A 27780-nucleotide genomic window follows, 5' to 3' on the forward strand; every position below is an offset into this window, starting at 1 on the left:
CTAAAAGCAAATCACCCCTAACATAATATGAACTGGAAATACTTCGTTTTGTCTTACACTGATTGATGGATTGATTGATTGATGGGCAGCGAAGCAAAGTTTACTGAGCAATAGAACAAAGCTCCCAAAGAGGGAGGGGAGCCAAGAGGGTTGGGTTGCCCATTTTGTCTTACATTTAAATATAAATAAGATATTCATTATCTCTACCAAACTTTTTCAGTGTTTCTTTTTAAATGATTGTGTAGCACTGTTTTATAGGAATAATTTTTTTAAGACCTGCTACGTTTAAGACCCATATTTTTCCAGGTGGCCATCATCAATTGGACAGATTTGAGATATTTTAACGTGACAATATAAAAATGAAAGTAAGATATAACTTGGAAAAACTGTAGGTAAACTAGCACTGAAGCATGAAGTTGAACCTTATCATCTACTTGAACAAATAAGAACTGAATTTCGTGTGGTATCAGACCATACATACAGTAAAACAAGTAACTTGGGATGTAATGAATGAATAAGTGCTTGGTTTAACCTCTTAGATTTTCTGCGTCTGAAGGAATGGATTTCTATTTACATATCCGTTCTTTAGTACATCCTCTGATGTTGGTTGTAGCTGCGTTGACTGTTGTTTTTAGGTTGACTATTATCAGTACTTACCAGCGATGTTTATTGAGTTTGCGACCTGTCCCAGGACAGATCTAGTAAACAATAGCATATGAAGCCTAATGCTGATCTTCCGGCTCCTCTCTTGTCTGGCTTCTGTCTACCTTCTGCCAAATAACATACTAGCACTGTTTACTTAAGTCTTATTAAGGAGGTATTTTGTATATCTTGGTCAAAAAGAGAGGTGAATGGTACATTGCAGAAATAGTTACATGCAAAATGTTGTTTTAAAGCTTTCTGAAATCTTGACCTTCCAAAAAAATAGTTCATGGAAGTTTGATGAAAACGTCTAATTGATAGGTTTTGAGATTCCGGGAATGTGTTAGTTTTTAACTCCATTTCACTTCTGATGCAGAGTATAAATTTAACATTTCAAATGTGAATGTGAGCTCTTGTGGCACAAGCTTATGTAACCAAAGTATAATAAACAGTTTTAATTTTGGCTTGAGTTTATGATAATTATATGTTTGTCTTATAGGGGGATCTGTGGCTCATTTGCTCAGTAAATATGGAGCCTTCAAGGAATCAGTAGTTATTAACTATACTGAACAATTACTTCGTGGCCTTTCGTATCTCCATGAAAACCAGATCATTCATAGAGATGTCAAAGGTAGGAGTTCTTTTAATTACTACCTACTAGCAATAAATAGAAAACAAATGTAGTTTTACAACATGGACCTTTGTTGATAGTTTCTAACTTGAGATCAACTATGGGATTGTTTTTCCTGAGTTACTCAAATCACTAGAATTATTAGAAGTGAAAGGAAGCTTTGGAATCATGTAATCTGCCTTTCTCGGAGAGACTGTGACTTTTTCAGTCTCACTGCTAATTGATGGCAAACCAGGTATAAAAATCAGGTCTCTGATTTCCTGTCCTGGTGTCATGATCTGCTGCCTCCCCAAAAGTTCCTGTTCCTGGTTTTATTAAGAATAATTGGGATATCATGTACTTCTTTTGAGAAAAATCCTTTCAGATCTTTTGCAGTTCATCTTATTAACAACAACCTTGGTTTTCTGACATGAATGTCTGTGGCTAGTATTTGACAAAGTATTCAAGTAATTTTATAGCATTAATTTTTTATAAGTTATAATTGCAAAATTACTGTATATATTTTGAATTGGTCTAGGTGAGTATGTTTCGATAGGACTTTGCCTTAAAATGGAAACTACACTAAAATTTTAACTCTGAGGGAAGATTTTTGTTGGGAATCATCATATTAAAGGTTTTCCGCACTTAGTAACATTTCTTTAAATGTCTGCCTTTATGTCCTTCTGCCATGTTACTTTGATTTTCCCTCTTGAGGTTCTGGATTTTATTTATTTTGCACTGTTGATACCTGTGTGCCTTTAGCAAGAATGAAGTGAATTCAGAGGGGAGATTTCTCTGAATCCTTCCATGTCCACTTTCTTTGTTATTGTCCTGTTTTGTTAGTAGTATTTTACTGAGGTTTTAATCTGTTCTTTTGTTTTTAACATACAAGGTCCTTTGCTCTGTTGACAGGTGCCAATTTGCTAATTGACAGCACAGGTCAGAGACTGAGAATTGCAGATTTTGGAGCTGCAGCGAGGTTGGCATCAAAAGGAACTGGTGCTGGAGAGTTTCAGGGACAGTTATTGGGGACAATTGCATTTATGGCACCTGAGGTGAGAAGCAGCTTTGAATGTGATGAAACAAAATATCTGTAGTTCTGTGGGACAGAACTACAGCAAATTAGTTTGCAGTGTTATTCAGTATATGCTTACCAATTAGCAGTTCATGGCTCTAAAAATAACTTATTCTAAAAATAAGGTTTTAATGATATCCTTGATTTTAGACCCTTAATCCCTGCCTTTCCATCTTTGTCTTGACAAAATTTTAAAAGACAGGTTTTAATAGTTTTGCTTCTGAGGCTATTTCTAACAAAGAATTTGGGGGTAATTTGTACTACTTGTTTTGTAGTACACACAAAGAACACATAATTAGGCATCTCAACAATTGTTCTCTCCCTATTCCAAAGGGAGGTGAGCACAGAGAAGCCGGTCTTAGTAGTAGTGGAAGACATTTAAGCTTGCTATTCTGAATCCGGCTTCTTCTGTTGTGTTCCAAACTCCTCATGTTTACACGTAGTGATAATTGGTTGTCCGCTGGCCTCATAGTTTAAATTAAGCGCACTGGGGATGCTTGGAAATTCTATGATGCGACTCTTTTTCAGAATCTCAAAATTCTCCAAAATACTTTTGTGCCACATAGGAAATTAATGAGACATCAGGGTAGTTCATGGAGTTGCTGTCTATACCACTGTTTCGATCTGAAAAAAAACTAGAATCCATAACTGTTTTTCTCTTTTTTTTAATGAGTCATATTTCCAAATTAACTCTCCATTTTAGGTACTAAGAGGTCAGCAGTATGGTAGGAGCTGTGATGTATGGAGTGTTGGCTGTGCCATTATAGAAATGGCTTGTGCTAAACCACCTTGGAACGCAGAAAAACACTCCAATCATCTTGCTTTGATATTTAAGGTAACTGTGATATAAAAATTACTTCTTTCTGCTAAAACTGTCAGGAGGCAGATTTTCATGGGTTCTCCTTAACTGTCAATCTCAGATGAAAGTATATCCTCCTTGAAATAAACATGCATGTATACGTCTCCAGGAATATACATGGTGTGGTGAATACTGGCAGCATATACAGTCGGTGCTCAATTTTTACAGTAGTCAGGCTCTCTAAAGTCACTGCAAACAATGAGTTAGCAAATGATGAATCATGTTCCTAGGTGAAATATGTAAGTAGATATATCCAACTTTCAAATGTAAAAACATAGAGCTCTTAGGTACACAATCTGCCAGTTTTTAAGATCTGATTTACTATCTTCTGTATTTAAAAAATTTACACCCGAACCAGGTACCAAATCCCGTCTGTTCTATCTTTCTGACAACTCTCAAATCCATTCTGTCCATTTTCAGCAGAGGAGAGTATAATAGTTGAGATTTTTAGCTTTTGATCTACACATGTGCTAGTTAAAAGCTCGGGCTCTGATGGGGGATGGGGTGACTGGGTGATGGACATTGAGAAGGGTATGTATTGTCGTGAGCACTGGATATTATATAAGACTGATGAATCACAGACCTGTACCCTCTGAAACAAACCATACATTATATGTTAATTAATTGAATTTAAATTTAAAAAAAAAGCTCGGGCTCTGGAGTGATACAGACATGGTTTCAAACTGTGCGTCCAGCCTTTAATAGCCCTGTGACTAGGGAAATGACTTACTTGGTCTCCCCTCTGTTTTCTTGGTTATAAAATGGGTATAACGACAGCACCTACTTCACGGGATTATTATGAGGATACACAAAATTATCTCTGGGCCTGAGTAAAGCAAAGTCCACTGCACCGGCACCCAGCACCTCCCACCTGCCATAACTGCCTCCGGTCCTTCCCACACTTACAGAACTTCCGCATTCGGTGCAGTTGTGTCTGATGTACTAAATGCACAGGTGTGGTCTCTCTCACTTTGAATAGAAAGTGTAGGAGAGCATATAGTATAAAGTGAATACTTTACCTACCTGTCTACCATTTTGATGCACTTAGTCGTGTTCATTTGAGACAATAAGGGAAACCCATAGATCCATCTGCTCAGGATGTAGTTGGTCAAATTCTAAAAATCCTAAAATTTGAAACTTCTTGGAGGAAGCCTCCCATCCAGCGGGTGAGTTTTTCCATAGATCCTGTCGGAAGAAAGTCCACGCACTTCAGGTACAAGATGCATGTGTACTACAGCAGTTCCAGCTGTGCAAAGGGTCAACACACTGGTGGTTTCTCTTACAGATTGCAAGTGCGACTACTGCTCCATCGATCCCTTCACATTTGTCTCCTGGTTTACGAGATGTAGCTCTTCGGTGTTTAGAACTTCAACCTCAGGACAGACCTCCATCAAGAGAGCTACTGAAGCATCCAGTCTTCCGTACTACGTGGTAGCCAATTATAAACTATAATGGAGACAGGATGCTCAACAAGGCAAAACTTTTGTGGGGAACCACACTGATAATCTGCTGGCCTTCATGCCATCGAACAGCTATGAACAAGACCAGTGGGAACCCTTGACCTAAGTATGTGATTGACAAATCATGATCTGTACCTAAGCTTAGTATGCAAAAGTCCACAATTTGTGCAGAAACTGTAAACTGTGCCTTTCAAAGAACTGGCCATAGGTAAACAGGAAAGCAACGAAGTTTGCATGACTAATTAACAGAAGCGTATTTTGGGGTTTTTTGGAGCACTTTTTCAGCAATATTAGCAGCTGAGGGGCTCAGGATCTATTTTAATGTTTCAATTATTCTTCCATTTCATATCGTGATCACAAGCAGGGGGTTCTGCAATTCCGTTCATTTTTTTTGTCACTGGCTCTAAATCAGTATCTGCCTCTTTTAGGTCGGAATATGCTGTAAGTAGCAGTAAATATATTTTTAAAAGTTGGTAACTTCTTTATGAACCACAGTTGACCTTTATTTTTTAAATGCCTGGGCAGTTGTGGTTCACTGTGCATTTTACTGTTGGCCCATTCATTTCGTTTTTGGAAATTATGGTTCTATATTTTCATTTCACCTTCACTTTTTATATTCAGGGAAAGGTGATCTTTTCAAACCAGAAAAAAAAAAAAATAGAACTAGGTGTGAACTAGAGTTTATTAAATACCTTGCTCTTGCAAGAGGTTTTTTTTTTTTAATACACATTTAATTTTGTTTTTAAAATTGGAAAATCATAAAATACTACCTTCACTGAGTCAGTCACTGCTCTTTTCATGCAGGTTAAATATAAATTAAGTGAAAATCAACTGTTCTCTGTGATGCAGCTCAAAACCAAGATCAAGATTACCTTGAAATTTGATTTTTTTTAATGTATTGGTTTCTTTTGTAGGAAACTTCACACCATTGAAGTCTTACTTTGTATGTAACAATCCATCATTCATCATCCATCACCACTAATAGTGACATTAAACTGCTATTTTCCTTCTACCATGCATTGTCTCTTTACAGTAGGCCTGGCTGATAATTAAAGAAAAATTAACTAATAACTCACCTACCAAGGAGTGATAGTGTTTTTACAAAATAAATTTGCTTGGAACTCCGAAAACGGTTCAGAAGGAAAAGTGAAATTGAATTTGACTTACACACTAATTCTTGGATTTTGCACAATTATCTAATGGTTTTCATCTGAGTTGAATTCAGATGCATGGAGTCCTGAAGGAAAATGGCAGCTCTTTTATCCTTTTTTTGTGAGTCTTTTAAATCAAGTAGTGATTAAATATTTAATACAACTTTTTGAGATGTTAAGTTTTAACTCTTCAGAAGCCAGTTGAATTATTGCAGAGTGAAACAGAATTGGTTATTCTCAAAGACTCAGGATAAACTAAATAAGCTATACAGAGTACATTTTAAATGTACATCACAAATTGGAAGTAAAATAAGTTACAAGATAAGTTTACAGGGATATATTGCATATAATTTTTAAAAGGCAGTTTTTGGGGGGGTTTTTTTTTGTTTTGTTTTTTGTTTTTTTATGTGAATGTGTCTTTTAGTGAAATTTTACATTCCTTTGCTTTGGAAGATTGGCAATATTTGAAGAGTTAAAAATAGTACTGAAATGTGAAGTTTGGTAGCTCTAAATGTGTTGTACTTGACTTCCTTTTTTATTTTCTATCTTTTTTATGTGTGTGACTACTTAGAATTTTCACAACCCTAATACGATTGTTTCCGAGTTTCTCATGTGCAAGCTTTAACGGATGCACTCTTGCCATTTTATGTACTGGAAGATCATCACTGGTCAGATTAATACTGTGTCTGACAGAAATGTAAACTGTATAAACTGAGGAACCTCAGCTAATCAGTATTACTTTGTAGATCACCACGCCCACCACATTTCAAACTCAAACTGCCTCTAGACGTCCAAATCCAGTGTTTGAGTTTGTTTGCAGTTCCCTCAGCTTGCTGGTAATTGTGGTGTTTTGTTTTTTCGTTTTGTTTTCAATGCAAATGTGATATAATATTCTTATTTTCTTTGGATCAAAGCTGGACTGAAAATTGTATTGTGTAATTATTTTTGTGTTCTTAATGTTATTTGGTACTCAAAAGTTGTAAATAATGTCTACTGCTGTTTATTCCAGGTTCTACTACCTCAGGTGTCCTATAGATTTTTCTTCTACCAAAGTTCACTTTCACAATGAAATTATATTTGCTGTGTGACTATGATTCCTAAGACTTCCAGGGCTTAAGGGCTAACTTCTATTAGCACCTTACTGTGTAAGCAAATGTTACAAAAAAAATCTCTGGGTTAAGAAAATTTGGCTTAAATGTATCCTTTGTTATTTTAAATATATCGAGATATTTTAATTAAAATTTTTACCCCATTGAACCAATTTTATAGTATTTGTACCTATTTTGGTGTTTGTCTTTATAGTAAATAAAAGTTTTTGAACAAAGGTTGGTGATTTTATTTATTTTGCCAGCTGCCCAGTTATGTCCTTTATAGCTAAAGGATCCAGACCAAGATCACGGGTTCCTCATAGTTGTCAAGTTTTTTCAGTTTCATTCAATCCAGAATCATTCCTCAGTTTTTTCTTGACCTTCGTGACCTTAATATTTTTTAAGATTTCAGTTTATTGTTTTATAGAGGTCCTCTGTTGAAGTTTGTCTGGTGCTTCCTCATGACTGGATTCAGAGTATGCATTTGTGACAGGAGCATCAAAGAGCTGCTGCTGTGCTCTTCTTGGTATGTTTTTTTTGTTTTTTTTAAAGATTTTATTTATTTATTTGAGAGCGAGCAAGAGCATGAGCAGAGGGGGAGGGGCAGAGGGAGAGGGAGACTCCCTGCTGAGCAGGGAGCCCCATGCCCAGCTGGCTTGGTGTGTCTTATCGGGAGGCACTACAAAGCCAATTTGTCCCAGTGCTGGTGATACTGTCATCATCTGAGTAGGCTTCACCATTATAAAGTTACTGTTTCCCTTTGTAATTAATATCTAGCTTTATGTTAAGTATTTTGCAGAGGTGATACTTTGAGACTACATAGTTTGTTCTTCATTCAACTTTAACTCTCTGCTCTGAGCTTTCTTGAATTCTGAATTATTACTCTGATAGTTGCCAAATGGTGATTTTCTAGTTCTTGCATTCTTTATTTTATTAATGGACATTTTGCTATAAAAGAGCTTTCCCTTCTCCCACTTATTATTCATTTATATCAAAATGGATTTGTGGATTCCTATTTAGTGAGAGAAAATCGATTACTGTCATCATGTGTTTGCTCAAATGGTCATACTCAGCCATTGGGTGCCTCTGAAAGCCAGCTTCTCTGTCCACTGGCAAGCCACCAGTATTCTTTGAACACTTGCATACTTAAAGACCCATCTTGTGTGTTCTCTGCTTCAGCCCTGGGATCAGCCATTTTCCATAGATTCCTTTGATGGAGATTGGTATTTAAAAACAGGGTGCTAAAAATACTCATTGCTTTTGGGTGTCACTTTGTCACTTGCTCCCAGGCCCTCCTGTACACAAAACTATATATATACTATACATAGATTTTGTGTGCACAAATGAGAAATATACATACATACCTACACATACAAACCATGAGTTCATACTAATGTAATTTCAATTTACAACCACCAGGTTCATTCAAGCCTCCCCTCTTTCCGTATTTTTAACGCTTTCCTGGACAGTGAAAAACCTGACTCCCATGTACCTCAATATATTGACTTATTTGTTCAAGTCCTCCCCCACCCCAATGCCCTGTGTAACCATTCTGATCCCCAAAAGGCTACCCTCCCTGCATGAAGCCCAAGCCCTGCTGGACTGCCTTTGTTCCACTTACCTGTGGGCTTTAGTATATATATGTATGTTCTGCAGATATTTTTTAAAGCCATCTTACATGTATATATAAAAGTTGTATTATACATATTATAGTATATATATTATATATACAATATACTTTATTTTTTTAGAGCACTTTTAGGTTCACAGCAAAATTGAGCAGAAGATTCAGAGATAACCCATATGCCTTCTGGCCCCATTGACTCACAGCCTTCTCGACTATCAACATCTAAGGACTTTTTGACAACAAGAAGGAAAGCTCTTCCAAAAAATTTAACTGAAAATTATAACTCTTTTAACAATCTGCCTTATGTGGCTTGACATGTTATATACTTCCACATAAATAGTACTGCTACTCGTAGGCAGCACAGGTTAAACTTAATTGATTCTGTTCACATAACTCTTTTTATATTGTGTGGAATTAAAGAAACAATAAAAACTATCCTCTTATGTTAAACTGTTGAGAAGGGGAATGAAGATTCACTCACCAGCAAGTATTTGTCAGGCATACCTTGGAACAGTGATAACACTCCATTTTACAAATGCGGAAGCCAGCCAATTTCAATCATTCTGCAATTCAAGCTACACCAGTGAACCACCAGCCCCACAGTTTTAGTCTTAGATTGTACCTTGTGGTTGTGTGCTCATTTCCACTTCTGTCCTTCGTTTTTCTGCCAGTAGTCATTTCTCACAGGATCAAACTTAATCAGAAACAAGATGAATTAACCCTGCAAAATAGGTAATGTCACAGAGTAAGTGTGGGTTCAGACAGCATTTTCTGTCTCTACGTTCATTGTAAAGGTTCTGTATAATAGGAAAATATGCATCTATGCATCTTTTTTTTTTTTAAGAGAGCAAGCGAGGGGGGCAGGGATGAGGCACAGGGAGGAGAGACAGAATCTTAAACAGGCTCCATGCCCAGCGTGGACCCCGACGTGTGGGCTCAATCTCACAACCCGAGGTGAAATCAAGAATCAGACCCTTAACCGAGTCACCCAGGCGCCTCCAAAAATGTGCATCTTTTAAACAGGCTTTAGATATTACTGTTAAAGGGTACACTTCTGTCATTTCCAGAAAATACTACCTTTGAGAATAGGTTTTTGCCTTAGAGGAATTAAATTCTATTTTTCTTTGATTCTATTTAAATGGCATTAATAATTGTGTAAACGGACCATATCTGCAGGTTAGATACAATCTAGAAAAATGTTGGGATATCATGCTTACCCAGAAATGCCAGAGAACTAATATAGTAATCACTACTAATATAGTAATTCACTTGTTATAAAATAAAATGCATGAAATACTGATGCCACTGGGGAAAACAGTGACTAACAAACTTTTGCGAACTGTCGTCTTTCTACATCATGACAATTTTTAGGTTTCTAGGAAACAGTAGTAGGTCATAAGGATGGACATGGAAACCATGGTGTATGAAACATAACCCTGGGTCAAATCTGGCTCTGCCGCTTGCCATTTGACCTTCTGCCTCTATAATGAAAATGACTGTTGTGTGAAGTAAAAGAAGCTATGTAAATGGCCTAGAACATTGCCAGGCACTTTGGATGCACAATATATGTTTGTTTTAATAAGTGAGTGATCCAAAGATTACAGACTCAAATACCTATGAGGCTAGAAGTGTCCTTAGCAGGGCCTGTGGCCAACCTGAGAGTTCATGCCAGATTTATGTTCAAGAAGGGGGTCCATGCCTGCCATACTGGAATGGGAAGAAAGAAATAACAGTGTTGCCAAAGCCTCTAAATTTTTAAAAGAAGCTGGAAATCTGGAATTTACCTGCAATTTCCTGGTGTTTAAACAGGGGAAACTAATTAAAAATTTGGATTAGGAACTGTAGGCTAAACAAAACTCATATGCTAGATCTGACCTGTGGCCAGCCACTTTTTGGTCTCTGACTTTAGCCCAGGCTTATAAACCAAAAGAAGATAGAATATTGGAGGAGAATCTCCACTTTGGAAAAGTGGATTCAGGACTTTTGTCATCTAAGAGCTATGAGAAGAGGGGAAAGTGGAGATGCTGATTATAGATGCTAGAGAACAAACCTCTGAGGAGAAAATTAATGTCTAATTACATGCACTAATGTGAAATGTTTACCACTAAAGCCAAATTATCATGTAGCAAATTATGCATATGTAGCATTCAAATATGCATCACTGTGATACAGTTAACTTTGTGAATTTTATTTGATAACAGATATTCTATTCTGTCTGTATTATGTGACTGAAGAACTCCATCCATGACTGAAGCCAGCCTCATCACTTTGTAGTCAACCTGGAATCACTCTGGCCCATGCATGAGGCCCTCAGAGCCCTCCACAGAGGGCTAAAACCAAGCTAACATGATGATGCAAGAGGCAAAGTCATCACACCCCAAAGTAGCTTTTCCAACAATGCTGAAATTCCTATTAGAGTTTAGAGATAATTAAATGCTATTTTCCTTTAGAGTCAATTTGCTGAAGGAGATTTCTCAACATGTATAAAGACATACTGAGGGGCACCTGGGTGGCTCAGTTGGTTAAGGGTCTGCCTTTGGCTCAGGTCATGATCCCAGGGTCCTAGGATCCAGCCCCACGTCGGGCTCCCTGCTCAGTAGGGAGCCTGCTTCTCCCTCTCCCTCTGCCTGCCGTTCCCCCTGCTTGTGTTTGCTTGCACGCGCTGTCAAATAAATAAAATCTTTTTAAAAAAGACATACTGAGAAAATAAGGGTGTAACTAGGTTGAAAGGGAGAGGAGGAGAAATAACATGGGATGGGAGATACTGAGAAATCCTTGGCAGGAAGTGGCATGATTGTATTTTGTGAAGATCATTCTAGCGTCTTGAAGAAAGAAACACAGTGGTACAAGAAGCAGAGACAAACTCAGAAGATAAATGCAGTGTCCAGATAAGAAATTATGAAAAGGGGTGCCTGGGTGGCTCAGCCGGTTAAGCATCTGACTCTTGATCTCAGCTCAGGTCTTGATCTCTGCGTGGGGAGTTCAAGTCCCACATTGGGCTCCAAGCAAAGCTTGGAGCCTATTTAGAAAAAAAAACATTATGAAGGGAGAGTGACAGCCTCATGGCAGCATAATAGGTCCCTACCAAAACTGAATCATGAACAAACAGAAAATGTGAACAGACTGATAACAAGGGGACCAAATCCATAATCAAAAAACTACCCTTCATCCAAAAAAAAAAAAAAGCCCAGGACGAGATTGTTTCACAGGTGAATTCTATCAGACGTTTTAAGAAATATCCCTCTCAAACTTTGCCAAAGAACTGAAAAGGGAACACTCCCAAACTCAATTCATGAGGACAACATTGGCCTGATACCAAAGCCATACAAGGACTCTACTGGGAAAGAAAACTACAGGCCAAAATCCCTAATAAATAGAGATGCAAAAAATCACAACAAAACATTATCAAACTGAACTCAGCAGCACATCAAAGGGATCGTACACCATGAACAAAAGGAATTTATTCCTGGGATACAAGCATGGTTCAACATATACAAATCAAAAAATGTGATATGCCACATAGACGGCAGAAAACTTTTGACAGAAGGGCAATATCCTCTTATGATTAAAAAAAAAAACGCTCAACAATTTGGGTATAAAAGAAACATGCTTCAACATAATAAAGGCCATACATGACAAGTACACAACTAACATCATAATCAACTAAGCTTTCATATACTTGTTATTTTCCCTTAAAGTCAATGTACCTAGGGAGATTTCTCAACCTTTACGTAAATATGCTGCCAGGATGAGGGCTGTACATAACTTAGATGAAAAGTTGAAAGCTTTTCCTCTAAGATCAGGAACAATCAGGGGTGCGTACTCTCACCAGTCTTACTTAGTATAGTACTGGAATTTCCTGGCCAGAACAAAAAGAAAAAAAAAAAAAAAGCATCCAAATCAGAAAGGAAGAAGTAAAATTGTCTTTGTCTGCAGATGATATAATCTTATATATATAAAATCCTAAAACTCCAAAAAACTGTTAGAACTAATAATAAATGAATTCAGTAAAGTTGAGAGATATAAAATTGGCGTAGAGAAATATGTTGCTTTTCTATACAGTGATAATAACGAGCAGAAAGAGAAATTAGGAAAACAATCCCATTTACAATTGCATCAAAAAGAATAAAATACCTAGGAGTAAATTTAACCAAGGAGGTGAAAGACCTGTACTCTGAAAACTATAAAACACTGATGAAAGAAATTGAAGATGACACAAATGAAAATATATACCAATATACCATGCTCCTGCTCTGGAAGAATTAATATTGTTAAGATGGCCATACCATCCAAAGCAGTCTATAGATTCAGTGCAGTCCCTGTCAAAATATCAATAGGGGCATCTGGGTGGCTCAGTTGGTTACGCGTCCGACTCAGGTTATGGTCTCATGGGTTGTGAGATAGAGCCCCGTGTTTGGCTCCCCACTCAGTGGGGAGTCTGCTTGAGATTCTCTCCCTCTGTCCCTCCCCCTACACATGTGCACTCTCTTGTTCTCTTTCCCAAATAATCTTAAAAAAAAACAAAAAACCAATAGCATTTTTCACAGAACAAGAACAAAGAATCCTAACATTTGTCTGAAACTACAAAAGACCCTTGAGTAGCCAAAACAATCCTGAAAAAGAGTAACAAAGCTGGAGTTATCACAATTCCAGATTTTAAACTATACTACAAAGCTGCAGTAATCAAAATAGTATGGTACTGGCACAAAAACAGAAACATAGCTCAATTGAAGAGAACAGAGAGCCCAGAAATAGAGCCACACTTATATGGTCAATTAATCTATGACAAAGGAGGCAATAATACACAATGGGGAAAAGACAGTCTCCCCAATAAATGGTGTTAGAAAAACTGGACTACAATTAGAAAAATAAAACAATCACTCTCTTATACCATATACAAAAGTAAACTCAAAGTGGATTAAAGACCTAAACACAGGAGCTAACACCATAAAAAGCTTAAAAGAAAACATAAGCAGTAAACTCTTGGACCTCAGTCTTAGCAATATTTTTTGGTTCTCTCTCCTCTGGATTAAGAGAAGTAATGGGGGATCAGAAAGTACAGCATAGGGAATAGAGTCAATAATACTAGAATAACTGTTTGATGAAAAATGGTAACTATCATGGTGAGCATTTCAAAATATATATAAATATTGAATCACTATGTTGTACACCTCAAACTAATACAATATTACATGTCAACTATATTCAATTAAAAATTTGTTTTCAGTTGCAGGATAGGAAATCAACATACACAAATCAGTAGTTTCTATATACTAAAAATCAAATATCTAAAAAAGAAAAAACATTCTCCTTTACAAGTGCATCAAGATCAATAAAAGACAAAGGAATAAATGTAACCATGGAGGTGTAATATCCAGACATTGAAAACTAAAAAACTATGATCAAAGAAACTTAAGGAGAAATAAATGCATGAAAAGATAATCTGTGTTCATGGACTGAAAGAATTAATGTTGTTAGAATGTCCATACTACTCAAAGCCACCCATAGAGTCAACAAAATCTCTATCAAAATTCCAGTGACAATTTTCACAGAAATAGAGAAAGCAATTCCAAAATTTCCATGGAACCTCTAAAGACACCTAACAGCCAAAGCAATCCTGAGAAAGAAGACTAAGCTGCAGACATCCCACTTCCTGATTTCAAACTCTACTACAAAGCTATAGTAATCAAAATGGCATGGTACTGGCATAAAAATAGATATGATGACCAATGGAACTAAATTAAGAGCCTAGGTATACACCCTCATATATACAGTCAGCTAATATTTGACAAGGGAGTCAAGAATATTCGGTAAGGAAAAAAAATCTTTTCAAAATGGTGCTAGAAAAACCTGGGTAACAATTTTCAGGATAATGAAATCAAACACTGATTTTACATAACTCATAAAAATTACCTCAAAATGGATTAAAGACTTAAATATAAGACCTGGAAATGTAAAACTCCTAGAAAAAAACCACAGGGATAAAAACTCTTGATGATGGTCTTGGCAACAATGTTTTGGATAGGATAGATACCAAAGTGGAAGCAACAAAAGCAAAAGTTAGTAAGGAACTGAAACTAAAAACTTCTATACAGCAAAAGAAACAACAAAATGAAAAGGCAACCTACTAAATGGGAGAAAATCTTTGCAAATCATATATCTCATAAGGGGTTAATATTCAAAATACGTTAAGAACTCACAACTCAATAGCAAAAGCCAATCTAATTAAAAGATGCACAGAGGATCTGAATAGTTTGTTCCAAAGAAGACATACAAATGGCCAAGAGATACATGAACAGGTGCTCAACATCAATGATCATCAGGGAAACGCAAATCAAAACCACAAGGAGATTGATATCACCTCAGGGAATGTAAATTGGTGCAGCTGTGGAAAAGAGTATGAAGTTCCCTCAAAAAATTAAAAATAGAACTTCCACATGATCCAGTAATTCCACCACTGGGTATTTATCCAAAGGAAATGAAATTACTATCTCAAAAAGGTATTTGCATTCCCATGTTCACTGCAGCATTATTTTCAATAGCCAACACATAAAAACCACCCAAGTGTCCATAAATTGGATGAATGGATAAAGATGTGGGGTGTGTGTGTGTGTGTGTGTGTGTGTGTGTGTGTGTATTATTCAGCTGTGAAAAAGAAAGAGATCCTATCATTTGCAACAACATCAATGAACCTCGAGGGCATTACGTTAAGTGAAATAAGAGTGAAACGAGGATGGTATGATCCGCTAATATGTAGCATCTTAAAACAAACAAACTCAGAGATACACAGAACAGATTGGTGGTTCAGGGGTTGGGGGCTGTAGGTGAGCAAAATGGGTAAATGTGGTTAAAAGGTACAAACTTCCAGCTCTAAGTTCTGGGGATGTACAGTCTTGAGTACAACATGATGCCTATAGCTAACAATACTATATTATATATTTGAAGGTTGCTAAGAGAGTAGATCTTAAAAGTTCTCATCACAAGAAAAAAACTATGTGTGATGACAGATGTTAACTAAACTTATTGTGGTGGTCATTTTGCAGGGTATACATATATCAAATCGTTATGTTGTACTTATAAAACTAATACACTGCTATATGTCATTTTAAAAAACTTATGTAGAAGTGAAGGGAAGTAGTCTAGATGGCTTGAAGGTTCTTTTCACAGTCTGACTGCTGCTCAACTCTCTCATCTCCTGGACCATCACCTTCTCAAGACCAAGATACCTTCCCAGCCACTGCTATTTCCCAGCATGGGGAATGGTCCCTTCTATCATCACACTCTTCTATGAGGACATTCTGTCCCTTTCTTCACTTGCTTCACTCCAACTTATTCTTCAAGACTTGCTCTTAGTTCCTCTAGGAAGTTACCCCTAGCCATGCTGAGTCAGATGATTCTCTCCTGTAATACTCTGGCAACCATAACTAAACTTTTTCTTCCTTCCCTCACTGGACTATAATCTTTTAATTACCTTTCTTCCATAAGAGACTATGAGCTTTGCAGTTGTACGAAGAATACCTTATTTTTTTCTGTGTCCTCACTGACTAGTGCAGGGGCTGAAACAGACTCAACCTTGGTTTGCTGAACTAAAGGGGAAGGAGAAATTATTGACTAAAAAAATACAGTTGATTTCTAACTTAATTAAAATATTTACAGCTTAAGTGACTGATGAAAACAGTTTTCTGACTATATTTCTTAGTGGGATATATTCAACAACAAAAGAAAGCAAATAAATATTTGGCTTCAGTAGCAGTGTCGTAATTCTCAAAGCATTTTGCATATTGTAGGACAGAGTGAATAAATAAATATATTGATGCCACTGAGAAACAGGATTCTCACTGTAGGAGTAGGAAGATGTAAATATGAATGGGAGGTAGGGAAAATCAAATGTTATTAAATCTCAACTGGGCATGAACTCATGGTCTTTAAAATATAGTTTTTAGTAACAATGAGCACACCTAGCTCTTCAATCTTGGCTTCTGAGGATGACACCTTAAATGAAAAGAAACAGGGCTCCTTGTATAAGTAACTAGTTCCAGATCTACAACAATAAAATAGAAAGCGAGCCTAGAACATAAGCCTAATGGGGCAAGTCAAAAGGATACAGCTTAACGGGGCTCCTACAGAACAAATTTGGGGCAATTTGATCATCAAATGGAATAATGATGTTAATATGCTGAATAAAAAAAGGCCCAAGAGCCAACAGTGATTACAAGAGGGCAGAGAATGAGAAAAAGAAAACAATTCTTCACAAAAGAGTTCCAGCTAATAAACTTATAAATGTAGAAAGGGGAATCAAATTAGAAACGCGTCATTTCATGAACTCTAGTGTAGTAATGTACTCAGGCAAAAATCCTCACTGATGCCGAAACCACTGAAAGGTTGGGGAAAAGGATCCCCTCATGGCCACAGAACATCACTCTAGAGATTACTTCAAAATACAATGGGAAATCTTTATCTTCCAGTGGAGGTCTGTCGTCACTTATAAAAAGTGCTTACAGGTAGCATCATGTTAGGACAGACTGAAATGATGGGACTGCTGATGTGATGCAGTAAGCACACATTATATATAATATATATCATAAGGATCTATACCATCAAAATTAAAAGTCTACCTTTTTCCAGAAGTGTCCAAGTTGAATTATGAGAAACAATCAGAAAAACGGTGAACATAAAATATTTATGCAAGACACCAGGTCTGATCTCTTCATATATGTTTTATGTCTTGGGGCGCATGGGTGGCTCAATCGGCTAAGTGTCCAACTCTTGAGATCAGCTCAGGTCTTGATCTCAGGGTCATGAATTCAGGCCCCATGATAGGCTCCACACTGGGCGTGGAGCCTACTAACTAACTAACTAAATAAATAAATAAATGTTTTATGTAATGAAAAACAAATAAAAGCAGGGGTAGACTAAATTAGAGCACATTAAAATAGACAAAATGCAATGCGTGAACTCTGATCTAATTTAAAAAACAAGTCATTTTTGAGATGAGAAATTTAAATATGGACTATATATTCACGATATTGCATATGACATTGGGATTACATAGAAAAATGTTATTCTTGTAAAGCCATTCAAATGGAAAGGGGAAAAAAAAAGAGAGACAAAGGGAGGCCACCTTGTAAAATATTAACAATTGGTGAAACTAAGATAGATGGTTGTTCATTGTACTTTTCCATATGTCAGAAATTTTCAAATAAAAGTTGGTAAAATATTTCTTAAGTTTCTACGGTTTTGGTTTGCCATCATTTCTCCTTTCACATTTTACCTTGATTCTTTCTTTTGCAGCTAAGTTCCTGCATTTCGGTGACAATTCTGCCCACACTAATTGACCACCAGTTTAAGAATTATTTAGGCAATTACATAATATCCAGAAGAGGGCAGCAGAGTAAAACTTTTCTTTAATTAAAGGATGATCTCGGTGTGCTAAAATCTGCCAATTATCTGAAAATCAGACTTTACCTCACCTCTCTCTCGTGAATAAAGCAGCTGTGTCAGCGTTCCTCTTAGAAAATTGAAAAACTCAAAAGGCAATCACTGAAACTTCTATTTTTCCTATCTAAAATCTAGACTCAATGTTTATCATCTGATAGGACATTCCTATTGTCCCATCCCCTCTGACAGTTATAACCAAGGAGAGGCTGTATCAAGACACGTGATAACTTTTTCTCTGGTCTACTGTTCTGAAAATCACCCTGCTCCTAGCTGGCCATCCACACTCCTAGCTAGCCATTGACGCTCCCACTCATCCATCCACTATTCATCTACCCACCCACCTACCCCCCATCTGTCTTGGCAACCACTAATCCTTTAAGCTTCCTAAACTATTTCTACATGCTAGTGCTCTGGAACCTTCAATGATTTCCAATGGTATGATTCTACTCTGCCTGAAAACTTTATTTCCTACTACTCCTAATGTAGATTTTTGCTTTACTCAGATATTTTTGTTCTGTGAACCCGTTGTGTTCAATACCATCTCTGTACCTTTGCTCATGCCCGTGGTTCTCAAACTTCTTGGTCTCATAATTTGGTCTAAGAGGCAGCTGAGAACCAACTGCACTGAATCTTCTAGTTGATATTCAAAGCTGCTGCAACCGTGTACTACAGAGTTCTATGGGGCATCATTCACAGTATTGTCCTAATAGGTCTGTGTATTTATTACTTTCCACTAGATGGCAGTAAAGTGTCTGGAGGAAGTGGTGACTTTTGCTAATTTAAAGACTAACAGAGATCATTTTTTTTCTTCTCCCTTTTATGCAATATTTTAGGTCCCACAGCACAAAATAACTTCCAAGTACTTTGTGACTAATTTTTTCAATATGCAATATACCGCTGTAATTCAAAGAACTCAATATCCAATGAAATGCCTTACCACATACTTTCCTACTCAAAATTTTGCACCACAATATGCGGTTCTAACACTCGATTCTAAAACATTTTTGTCTTCAGACTCCATTACACCTTTGAAGATTATCAAGAGTCCCAAGGAGCTTTTGTTTATATGGGATATATCTACTGATATTTCCTATATCATATGAAAACTAATGCTTTAAGGTATTTACCTATTAATTCATTAAAAATAAAAACTCAGAATCTATTACATCTTAATACAGATGACATACCTTTAAGAAAAACAGCTAATTCCCACCCTCCTCCCAGGTAGTGAGAAGAACGGCATTTTTTATATTTTTGCACAAGAATTTTATTTCCAGCTTAATAAAAGAACTGGATTCTTTTTTTTTTTAATTTTATTTATTTACTTGACAGAGAAAAAGAGCAAGAGAGAGAAAGAATGTGGGTGAGAGACAGAGTGCACACAAGCAGGGGGAGAAGCAGAGGGAGAGGCAGGTTCCCCGCCGAGCATGACCCCAAGGCAGGGTTCAATCCGAGGACCCCAGGATCATGACCTGAGCCAAAGGCAGACATTTAACTGACTGAGCCACCCAGGTGCCCCAAGAACTGGATTCTTGAGACAGGGGAAGATGGCAGAATAGGAGGACACTAGGTTCACCTCGCCCCATGAATCCAACTAGGTAACTATCAAGTCATCCTAAATATGCTAGAAATCGACCTTTAGGCTGGCAAAACAAACTCCACAACTAAAGGCAGAGGCCACAGTGAAGAAGGTAGGAAGTGCAGAGACGCAGTTTGGGAGAGAAACAGATTGTGGCCACTGCAGTGGGGAGGGAGCCATGGCTGCAGAGAAGGACTAGAGACAAGCTAACACACAGGGGAGGGCAAGGGGAAAATGAATCTCCATAGCAACTGGCTTAGAAAACAGGAGAGCCTGATTTCTTGAGCTCTTCGAACCAGCCAGGCTTAAAGCCTGGAGTTCTAAAGGTCAGCATGCTTGGCTCTAGGAGAGCTCAGGAGGACATTGGGGCTGCTCTAAGAGAAAAGGCAGGTCAAACACCCTGCACACTTATAGCATGGAAACAATGATCTGAGAGCCCCTGGGGCACACATGGTGAGGTTAGTTGCTCATCTCAGAGCATATCACAGAGAGTCAGCGTTCATGGTGAGATTCCTGGAAGAAAAGAATTCACAGGCACCGTTTCCTGTCCTGCCCCTCAGCATAAGCACAGGGCCACCTGCAGTAACCAGCACAGACACCTGCTACCTAACTTACACCAAGCCCTGCACTCTCACACTCTGGTGGAGCCGCCCCTCCCAGTCACACCTGGTGGAGCCGCCCCTCCTCAGTCCCAACGCAGCGGGCCCTTCCCCCAGAAGACTGGCCCAAACCCATGCTCACACCTCCTCTCTTAATGTGGGAGTTTTGGGGACCCTCAGTTCTGGTGGCAGTGGTACAGCACCAACAGGTCTCATTTCACAAGCAGACCAGAGCACACCTACTTGAGACAGGGGAAGATGGCCAAGTAGTTCAGGCCACGTACCAAAGGCTACCCACAAGAGGCAAACAGAGCCTCTGCAGACGACTGACCTGAAGGATAAAGCAGCCAGGACACAAAAGCAGAGTGCACGCAGCACACAAAGGATTATTCTCAGTAGCACCAGGCCCTAGGGAACAGGTGACATTACACTGCAGGGACCTCTTCTTCATAAAGCCATTACTCTCAAAAACAGGAGATGTAGCTGACTTTCCCAACACAAAGAAACAGGCACAGAGACTTAGACAAAATGAGAAGACAGAGGAATTTGTCCCAAATGAAAGAACAGAACAAGGCCACACCAGGGATCTAAGTGAAAAAGAGATAAGTAACAATGCCTCATGGAGAATTTAAAGCAATGATCATAAGGATACTCCCTGGGCTTGAGAAAAGAGTGGAGTACATTAGTGAGACTATTAACACAGAGATAAGGAATAACAAAGAAGAGATAAAGGGCTCAATAAACAAAATAAGAAACACGCTTGATAGAATAAACAGCAGGCTGGAAGAAGCAGAGGAATGAATTAGTGACCTGGAAGAAAGAGTAATAAAAGTAATCAAGCTGAACAAAAGAGAGACAAAAGAATTAACCAAAATGAAAACAGACTTAAGGAACTCAGTGACTCCATCAAACATCGCACATTCGTATTACAAGAGTCCTCGAAGAAGAAAGAGAAAATGGGGCAGAGAATTTATTTTAAAGAATAAAAGCTGAAAACTTACCTAACATGGGAAAGGAAATAGATATCTAGATGCAGGAGTCACAGAGAACCACCAACAAAATCAACAAAAGCAGATCTACATCAAGACAGGTTGTAATGAAAATGGCAAAATATAGTGATAATGAAAAAATATTAAAAGCAGCAAGACATGGGGCACCTGGGTGGCTCAGTCGGTTAAGCATCTGACTCTTGATTTTGGCTCAGGTCATAATATCAGGGTCCTGGGATCAAGCCCCGCATCAGGCTCACACACTCAGCAAGGAGTCTGCTTCTCTGCCTCTCCCTCTCCCTCTGCCCTGCCCCACATGTGCACACACATGCCCTTTCTCTTTCTCTCTCTCTGAAATGAATAAATAAGTCTTTAAAAAGAAATAGCAGTGGGATGCCCCCGGGTGGCTCAGCTGGTTAAGCATCTGCCTTCAGTGCACGTCACAATCCCAAGGTCCTGGAATCAAGTCCCACATCGGGCTCCCTGCTCAGCAGGAGCCTCCTTCTGCCTCTCCCCACTGCTCATGTTCTCCCTCTCTAATAAATAAATAAAATCTTTAAATGAATAAATAAAGCGATGAGACAAAAGAAGATAGTTACCTACAAGGAAACCCTGTATGGCTACTGGCAGATTTTTCAGCAGAAACTTTCCAAGCCAGAAAGGAGTGGCATGATATATTCAAAGTGCTGAATGGGACGGGCATCTGGCTGGCTCAGTAGGTAGAGCATGCAGCTCTTGATCTCAGGGTCATGAGTCTGAGCCCCACATTGGGTGCAGAAATTACACACACACACACACACAAAAAAGCAAAGTGCTGACTGGTAAAAACCTGCATCTTGGAATAATCTATCCATTTCCCTCCCCAGACCCTCAGTATAAACTAACATCAGTAAGCAAAGCTTACTCCAGCAAAGCTATCATTCAAAATAGAAGAAGAGAGAGAGTTTCCCCAAACAAACAAAAACTAAAGGAATTCATGACCACTAAACCAGCCCTGCAAGAAGTACTAAAGGGGACTCTGAATGGAAAGGAAAGACCACAAATGATAGTACAGAAGTAGGAAACACAAAAGTAGTAAAAATTAATATTTCTATCAAGTATCAATCAAGGAACTCACAAAATAAAAGGATATAAAATATACCTTACAGCATACACCTAAAACATAGGGAGGATCCATACTTGGATGATATTGATGATGAGATGGACACAGATATAGAAGCAGCTTATGAAAAGCTTTGTTTGGAATCAGAGCATAAGCAAAAACAGTAAAGTTAAATTTCAACATATCAGTTTTATAAATCAGTTTAGGTTATGGTGCTTTAGAACACAGGAAAACAAGAAAATGTGTCACACTTACATCAAATTAACGATGTTGAGTTATGTTACTATCTGCCAAAATAAACTTTATTCCCTATAACTTAAAATGTGTGTGTGTGTGTGTGTGTGTGTGTGTGTACAGTTAATTCCACTGTTTTGGCTGCAATAAAATTGATTTTGAAAAAAAAAATCCTAGGCTTGCCTCATCATTCAAACATGGCTAGATAACTAATGAATCATTCTGAAAACCTAAGAAATTGATCTGAGGACTGACAGAACAAACTACACAAGTAGGCAAAGGAGGCCATACTGCGGAAGGTGGAAGGTAGGAGGTGCAGAGACGAGATTTTGGACAGAAAAGGATTGTGGGTGTTGCAGAGGAGAGGCAATGCTGATCATCGAGAGAGGCAAGAGAGAGAAAGAGAGGAGTGCACAGGGGTCACACAAGGAAAAATTTCCCCAAGCCATTCACTGGGTAATGAGAAGGGCTGATTATCTGAGTTTTGACAACCAACGGAACTCAAAGACTGGAGTTTTAGAGGTCCACACCATGGCTGATGTGGAGCCCAGTGGGCCCTGAAGGCTCCTGTGAAGGAGGGCAGAGAGCCCAGTAGTGGACAGCACGATCTGAGGATCTCCTGGAACACACTGGAAGAGATGGTTCCCCCTCCTTGGAGCACATCTGGAAGAGGTGGCATTGCCTCACCAAGGACAAAAGAGCCCACAGACACCATTACCCTCCCCTGATTCTCAGCATAGGTGCAGAGACACCTGCTAACCTGGGTGGCTAACCTGGACACTGGCTTTTTGCTGCACTCTACTCCAAACTCTAAGCTCCTGGGCTTTGATATGACTGCCCTTCTGGGACAAACCTGCACCAGCCCCAGAAGAGTGAGACCCTCCCCAGAGCTCCAGTTCAGGTTTGCCACATACTCCCTAAAGTTGGGAGTTTTAAAACTCAGCTGGCCTCCCTGGGATAGAACATGGGCGCACTGTGCTGCAGGGGAGGCAGACAGCCCAGACACAGGGTGAAGGCAGGGATCTGAGGGAAGCCTGGGACAATGAGGGGAGATTGTTCACTCTTCTGTGAGGGCTTCCTGGACACTGGTGGGCATAAACTCCCCTCTTCGTGGATAAGGGAGAGAGGGCTGGCGTCATTTCCCTCCCCAGTCCCTCAGTATAAACTAACATCAGTAAGCAGCACAGCACCAACAGTGGAGGCATAAACCGCTTACACCAAGCCCTACCTCCTGCACTCTGCATGTGCTTCCTTACTAGGGCAAGTGTACATGAGAACCAGAGCAGCATGCCCCTCCCCCAGAAGACCAGCACAAACCCCCCTCACTCACCAAGTCTACTACCATAGAGTGCTGCAAAGCTTCACCTCTAATGAAAATAGAATCAGATCTCTTTTAACAAGCAGACCAGAGCATGCCTACTTAAAAGTGACCACACTCTGACCAAGGTACAATCACTCCCCACTGCAGGCAAGGAGAAGTTCTGCAGAGGACTGACCAAAGGGAAGGGGCAGCCAAAACACAGTAGCAGAATGCACACAGCATATACCAGACACACCTCCTGAATTGCCAGGCCCTAGACAGTTTATGACCTTTTCTTTTCATTTCTTTTCTTTTTTAAATATTTTATTTATTTATGTGACAGAGAGACAGCCAGCAAGAGAGGGAACACAGCAGGCGAGTGAGAGAGGAAGAAGCAGGCTCCCAGCAGAGGAGCCTGATGTGGGACTCGATCCCGGAACGCCGAGATCACGCCCTGAGCCTCAGGCAGACGCTTTAATGACTGCGCTACCCAGGCGCCCCATGACCTTTTCTTAATAAAGCCATTACTCTCAGGAGCAGGAAACATAACAGGCTTTCCTAACATACACAAAAAGACAAAGACCTATACAAAAATGATAAGATGGAGGAATTCATCCCAAAGAAAGAAAGGTCATGGCCAGGGATCTAACTGAAATAAGTAATAAATAGTATGCATGATCCAGAATTTAAAACAACAATCATAAGGATACTAGTTGGACTTAAGAGAAGCACAGAGGACACTAGGGAGTCCCTTACCATAGAAATAAAAGACCTAAAAACTAGTTAGGCAGATAAATAAATAAATAAATAAATAAATAAAATTTTTTAAAATGCTGTAACTGAGATGCAAAAACCAACTGAATGTAATGATCACAAGAATGGAAAAAGCAGAAGAATGAATAAGTAATGTAGAAAATAAAATTATTGAAAATAATGAAGATGAAAAGAAGAGGGAAAGAAAAATATTGGCTCACAAACGTAGACTTAAGGAAATCAGTGACTCCATAAAGTGTAATAACATTCATATCATAGGAGTCCCAGAAGAAGAAAAGAGGGAAAAGGGGGCAAAAGGTTTACTTGAGGAAATTACAGCTGAAAACTTCCCTAATCTGGGGAAGGACACACATATCCAAATCCAGGAGGCACAGAGAACTACCATCAAAATCAACAAAAGCAGGCCAACACCAAGACATTATAGTAGTAAAATTTGCAAAATACAGAGATAAGGAAAAAAAATCCTAAATGCAACAAGGGGAAAGAAATCCCTACTTACAAGGGAAAACAAGTAAGGTTAGCAACAGATCTCTCCACAGAAACTTAGCAAGCCAGAAGAGAGTGGCAGGATATATTCAACGTACTGAATGGAAAAAATATGCCCCCCAAAATACTCTAGGCAGCAAGGCTGTCATTCAGAATAGAAGGAGAGAAAAAGAGTTTCCCACACAAACAAAACTAAAGAAGTTGGTAACCACTAACCCAGCCCTGCAAGAAATAGTAAAGGGGACTCTGAGTGGGAAAGGAAGACCAAAAGCAACAAAGACTAGAACGGAACAGAGAAAATCTTCAGAAACAACGACTTAACAAGTAATGCAATGGCACTGAATTCATATCTATCAATAATCATTCTACATGTAAATGGACTAAGTGCTCCAATCAGAAGACACAGGGTGTCAGAATGGATAAGAAACAAGACCCATCTATATGATGCCTATAAGAGATTCATTTTAAACCTAAAGACACCTGCAGATTGAAAGTGAGGGGATGGAGAAGCATTTATCATGCTAATGCACATCAATAGAAAGCCAGAGTAGCCATACTTATGTCAGACAAACTAGACTTTAAACCAAAGACTGTAACAAGAGATAAAGAACAGCACTATACCATAATAAAGGGATCTATCCAACAAGAAGATCTAACCATTGTAAATATTTATGTGCCCAACTTGGCAGCATCCAAATACATAAAACAGTTAATAACAAACAAAGGAACTCATTGATAGTAATACAATAATAGTAGGGGACTTTAACACCCCATTTACAGCAATGGATAGATCATCTAAGCAGAAAATCAACAGGGAAATAATGGCTTTGAATGACACTCTGGACCAGATGGATTTAACAGACATATTCAGAATATCTCATCCTAAAGCAGGAAATACACATTCTTCTTGAGTGCACATAGAGGCATTCTCCAGAATATTACATACTGGGCCACAAATCAGACCTCAACAAGTACAAAAAAACTGAGATTATACTGTGCATATTTTCTGACCACAATGCTATCAAACTTGAGGTCAATGACAAGAAAAAAATGTGGAAAGAACACAAATACACGGAGGTTAAAGAACATCCTGTATTCTTTAAGAATGAATGGGTCAACCAGGAAATTAAAGAAATTTTAAAAATAGATGGAACAAAGAGTAATGAAAAAAGGAGAGTCCAAAACTTTTGGGATGCAGCAAAAGCAGTCATAAGAGGTAAGTATATAGCAATCCAGGCCTACCTCAAGAAGCAAGAAAAATCTCAAATACACAACCTAACCTTATACCTACAGGAGCTAGAAAAAGAACAAATGAATCCTAAAGCCAGGAGAAGAAGGGAAATAATAAAGATTAGAAGATACAGAAACAAACAAACAAAAACGAATAGAACATATCAATAAAACCAGGAGCCGGTTCTTCAAACGAATCAATACGATAGCCAGACTTACCAAAGAGAAGAGAAAGGTGCCACATAGTTAAAACCATAAATGAAAGGGGAGAGATAACAACCAACACCACAGAAATACAATTACCAGAGAATATCATGAAAAATTATATGCCAATAAATTAGGCAGCCTGGAAGAAATGCATAAATTCCTAGAAACATATTAAATACCAAAAGTAATACTGGAAAAAACAGAAAACTTGAACAGATGTATAACCAGCAAAAAAATTGAATCAATAAGCAAAAGTCTCCCAACAAACAAAATTCCAGAAGAAGATGGCTTCCCAGGGGAATTCTACCAGACGTTTAAAGAAGAGTTAATACCTATTTTTCCAAAATGTTCCAAAACTATAAATGAAAGGAAAACTTCCAAACTCATTCTATAAGTCAAGCATTGCCTTGATTCTAAGACCAAAGACCCCACTAAATAAGAGAATTACAGACCAATATCACTGATGAAAATGGATGCAAAAATTCTCAACAAAATACTAACAAATAGAATCCCGACAGTACATGAAAAGAATCATTCACCACAGTCAAGTGGGATTTATTCCTCAGCTGCAAGGTGGTTCAATATTTGCAAATCAACCAACATGATAAACCACATAAATAAAAGAAAGGATAAGAACCATATAGATGCAGAAAAAGCATTTGACAAAGTACAGCAACCATTCTTGATAAAAACCCTCAAAAAAGTAGAGATATAGGGAACATATCTCAACATCATAAAAACCATACATGAAAAACCCAGAACTAATATCATTCTCAATGGGGAAAAACAGAGCTTTTCCTCTACAGTCAGGAAAAAGACAGGGATGTTCACTTTCACCACTGTTATTTAACACAGTACTGGAAGTCCTGGCCTCAGCAATCGGACAGCAAGAAGAAATATAAGGCATCTGAATTGACAAGGAAGAAGTCAAACCTTCATTATTTGCAGACAACATGATATTCTATGAAGAAAACCTGGAAGACTCTACCAAAAAATTGCCAGCACTGATGCAGACCACAAAGCTTTGAAACCGGAACTCAATCACAAGAGTAAATTTGGAGAAAACTCAAATACATGGAGGCTAAAGAACATCCTACTAAAGAATGAATGGGTCAACCAGGAAATTAAAAAAGAATTTTAAAAATTCATGGAAACAAATGAAAATGAACACACAACTGTTCAAAACCTTTGGGATGTACAAAAGGAGGTCATAAGAGGGAACAATATAACAATACAAGCCTTTCTCAAGAAAGAAGAAAGGTCTCAAATACACAACCTAACCTTATACCTAAAGGAGTTAGAAAAAGAACACCCAACAGGAGAAGAGAAA

The 27780-nt window shown here is 38.3% G+C and overlaps 1 protein-coding gene and 1 long non-coding RNA gene across 5 annotated transcripts in view; one reads left to right on the forward strand and one right to left on the reverse strand.

Moving 5' to 3' along the window:
* MAP3K1 (mitogen-activated protein kinase kinase kinase 1) overlaps positions 1 to 7121 on the forward strand; it is a 73230-nt gene extending 66109 nt beyond the window's left edge. For all 3 annotated transcript variants that reach the window (XM_026498939.4, XM_044384179.3, XM_044384180.3), the window contains exons 17-20: positions 1142 to 1273; positions 2165 to 2307; positions 3031 to 3162; positions 4472 to 7121. In XM_026498939.4, the coding sequence (XP_026354724.1) occupies positions 1142 to 1273; positions 2165 to 2307; positions 3031 to 3162; positions 4472 to 4621 (557 nt within the window). In that variant the 3' untranslated portion in view covers positions 4622 to 7121. The remainder of the gene's footprint in view (positions 1 to 1141; positions 1274 to 2164; positions 2308 to 3030; positions 3163 to 4471) is intronic.
* The window catches only part of LOC113255321 (uncharacterized), a 66019-nt gene that overhangs the window by 20862 nt on the left and 17377 nt on the right, over positions 1 to 27780 (reverse strand). Inside the window, exons 2-3 of one of the 2 annotated variants that reach the window (XR_003316248.4) lie at positions 9135 to 9233; positions 4210 to 4371 (exon numbers count right to left, since the gene is read on the reverse strand). This is a non-coding gene — a long non-coding RNA (uncharacterized LOC113255321). The remainder of the gene's footprint in view (positions 1 to 4209; positions 4372 to 9134; positions 9234 to 27780) is intronic. The other variant, XR_008957457.1, reaches the window with a different exon arrangement.

Source organism: Ursus arctos, unplaced genomic scaffold, assembly GCF_023065955.2.
Source record: "Ursus arctos isolate Adak ecotype North America unplaced genomic scaffold, UrsArc2.0 scaffold_5, whole genome shotgun sequence".
Classification (NCBI taxonomy): Eukaryota; Metazoa; Chordata; class Mammalia; order Carnivora; family Ursidae; genus Ursus; species Ursus arctos.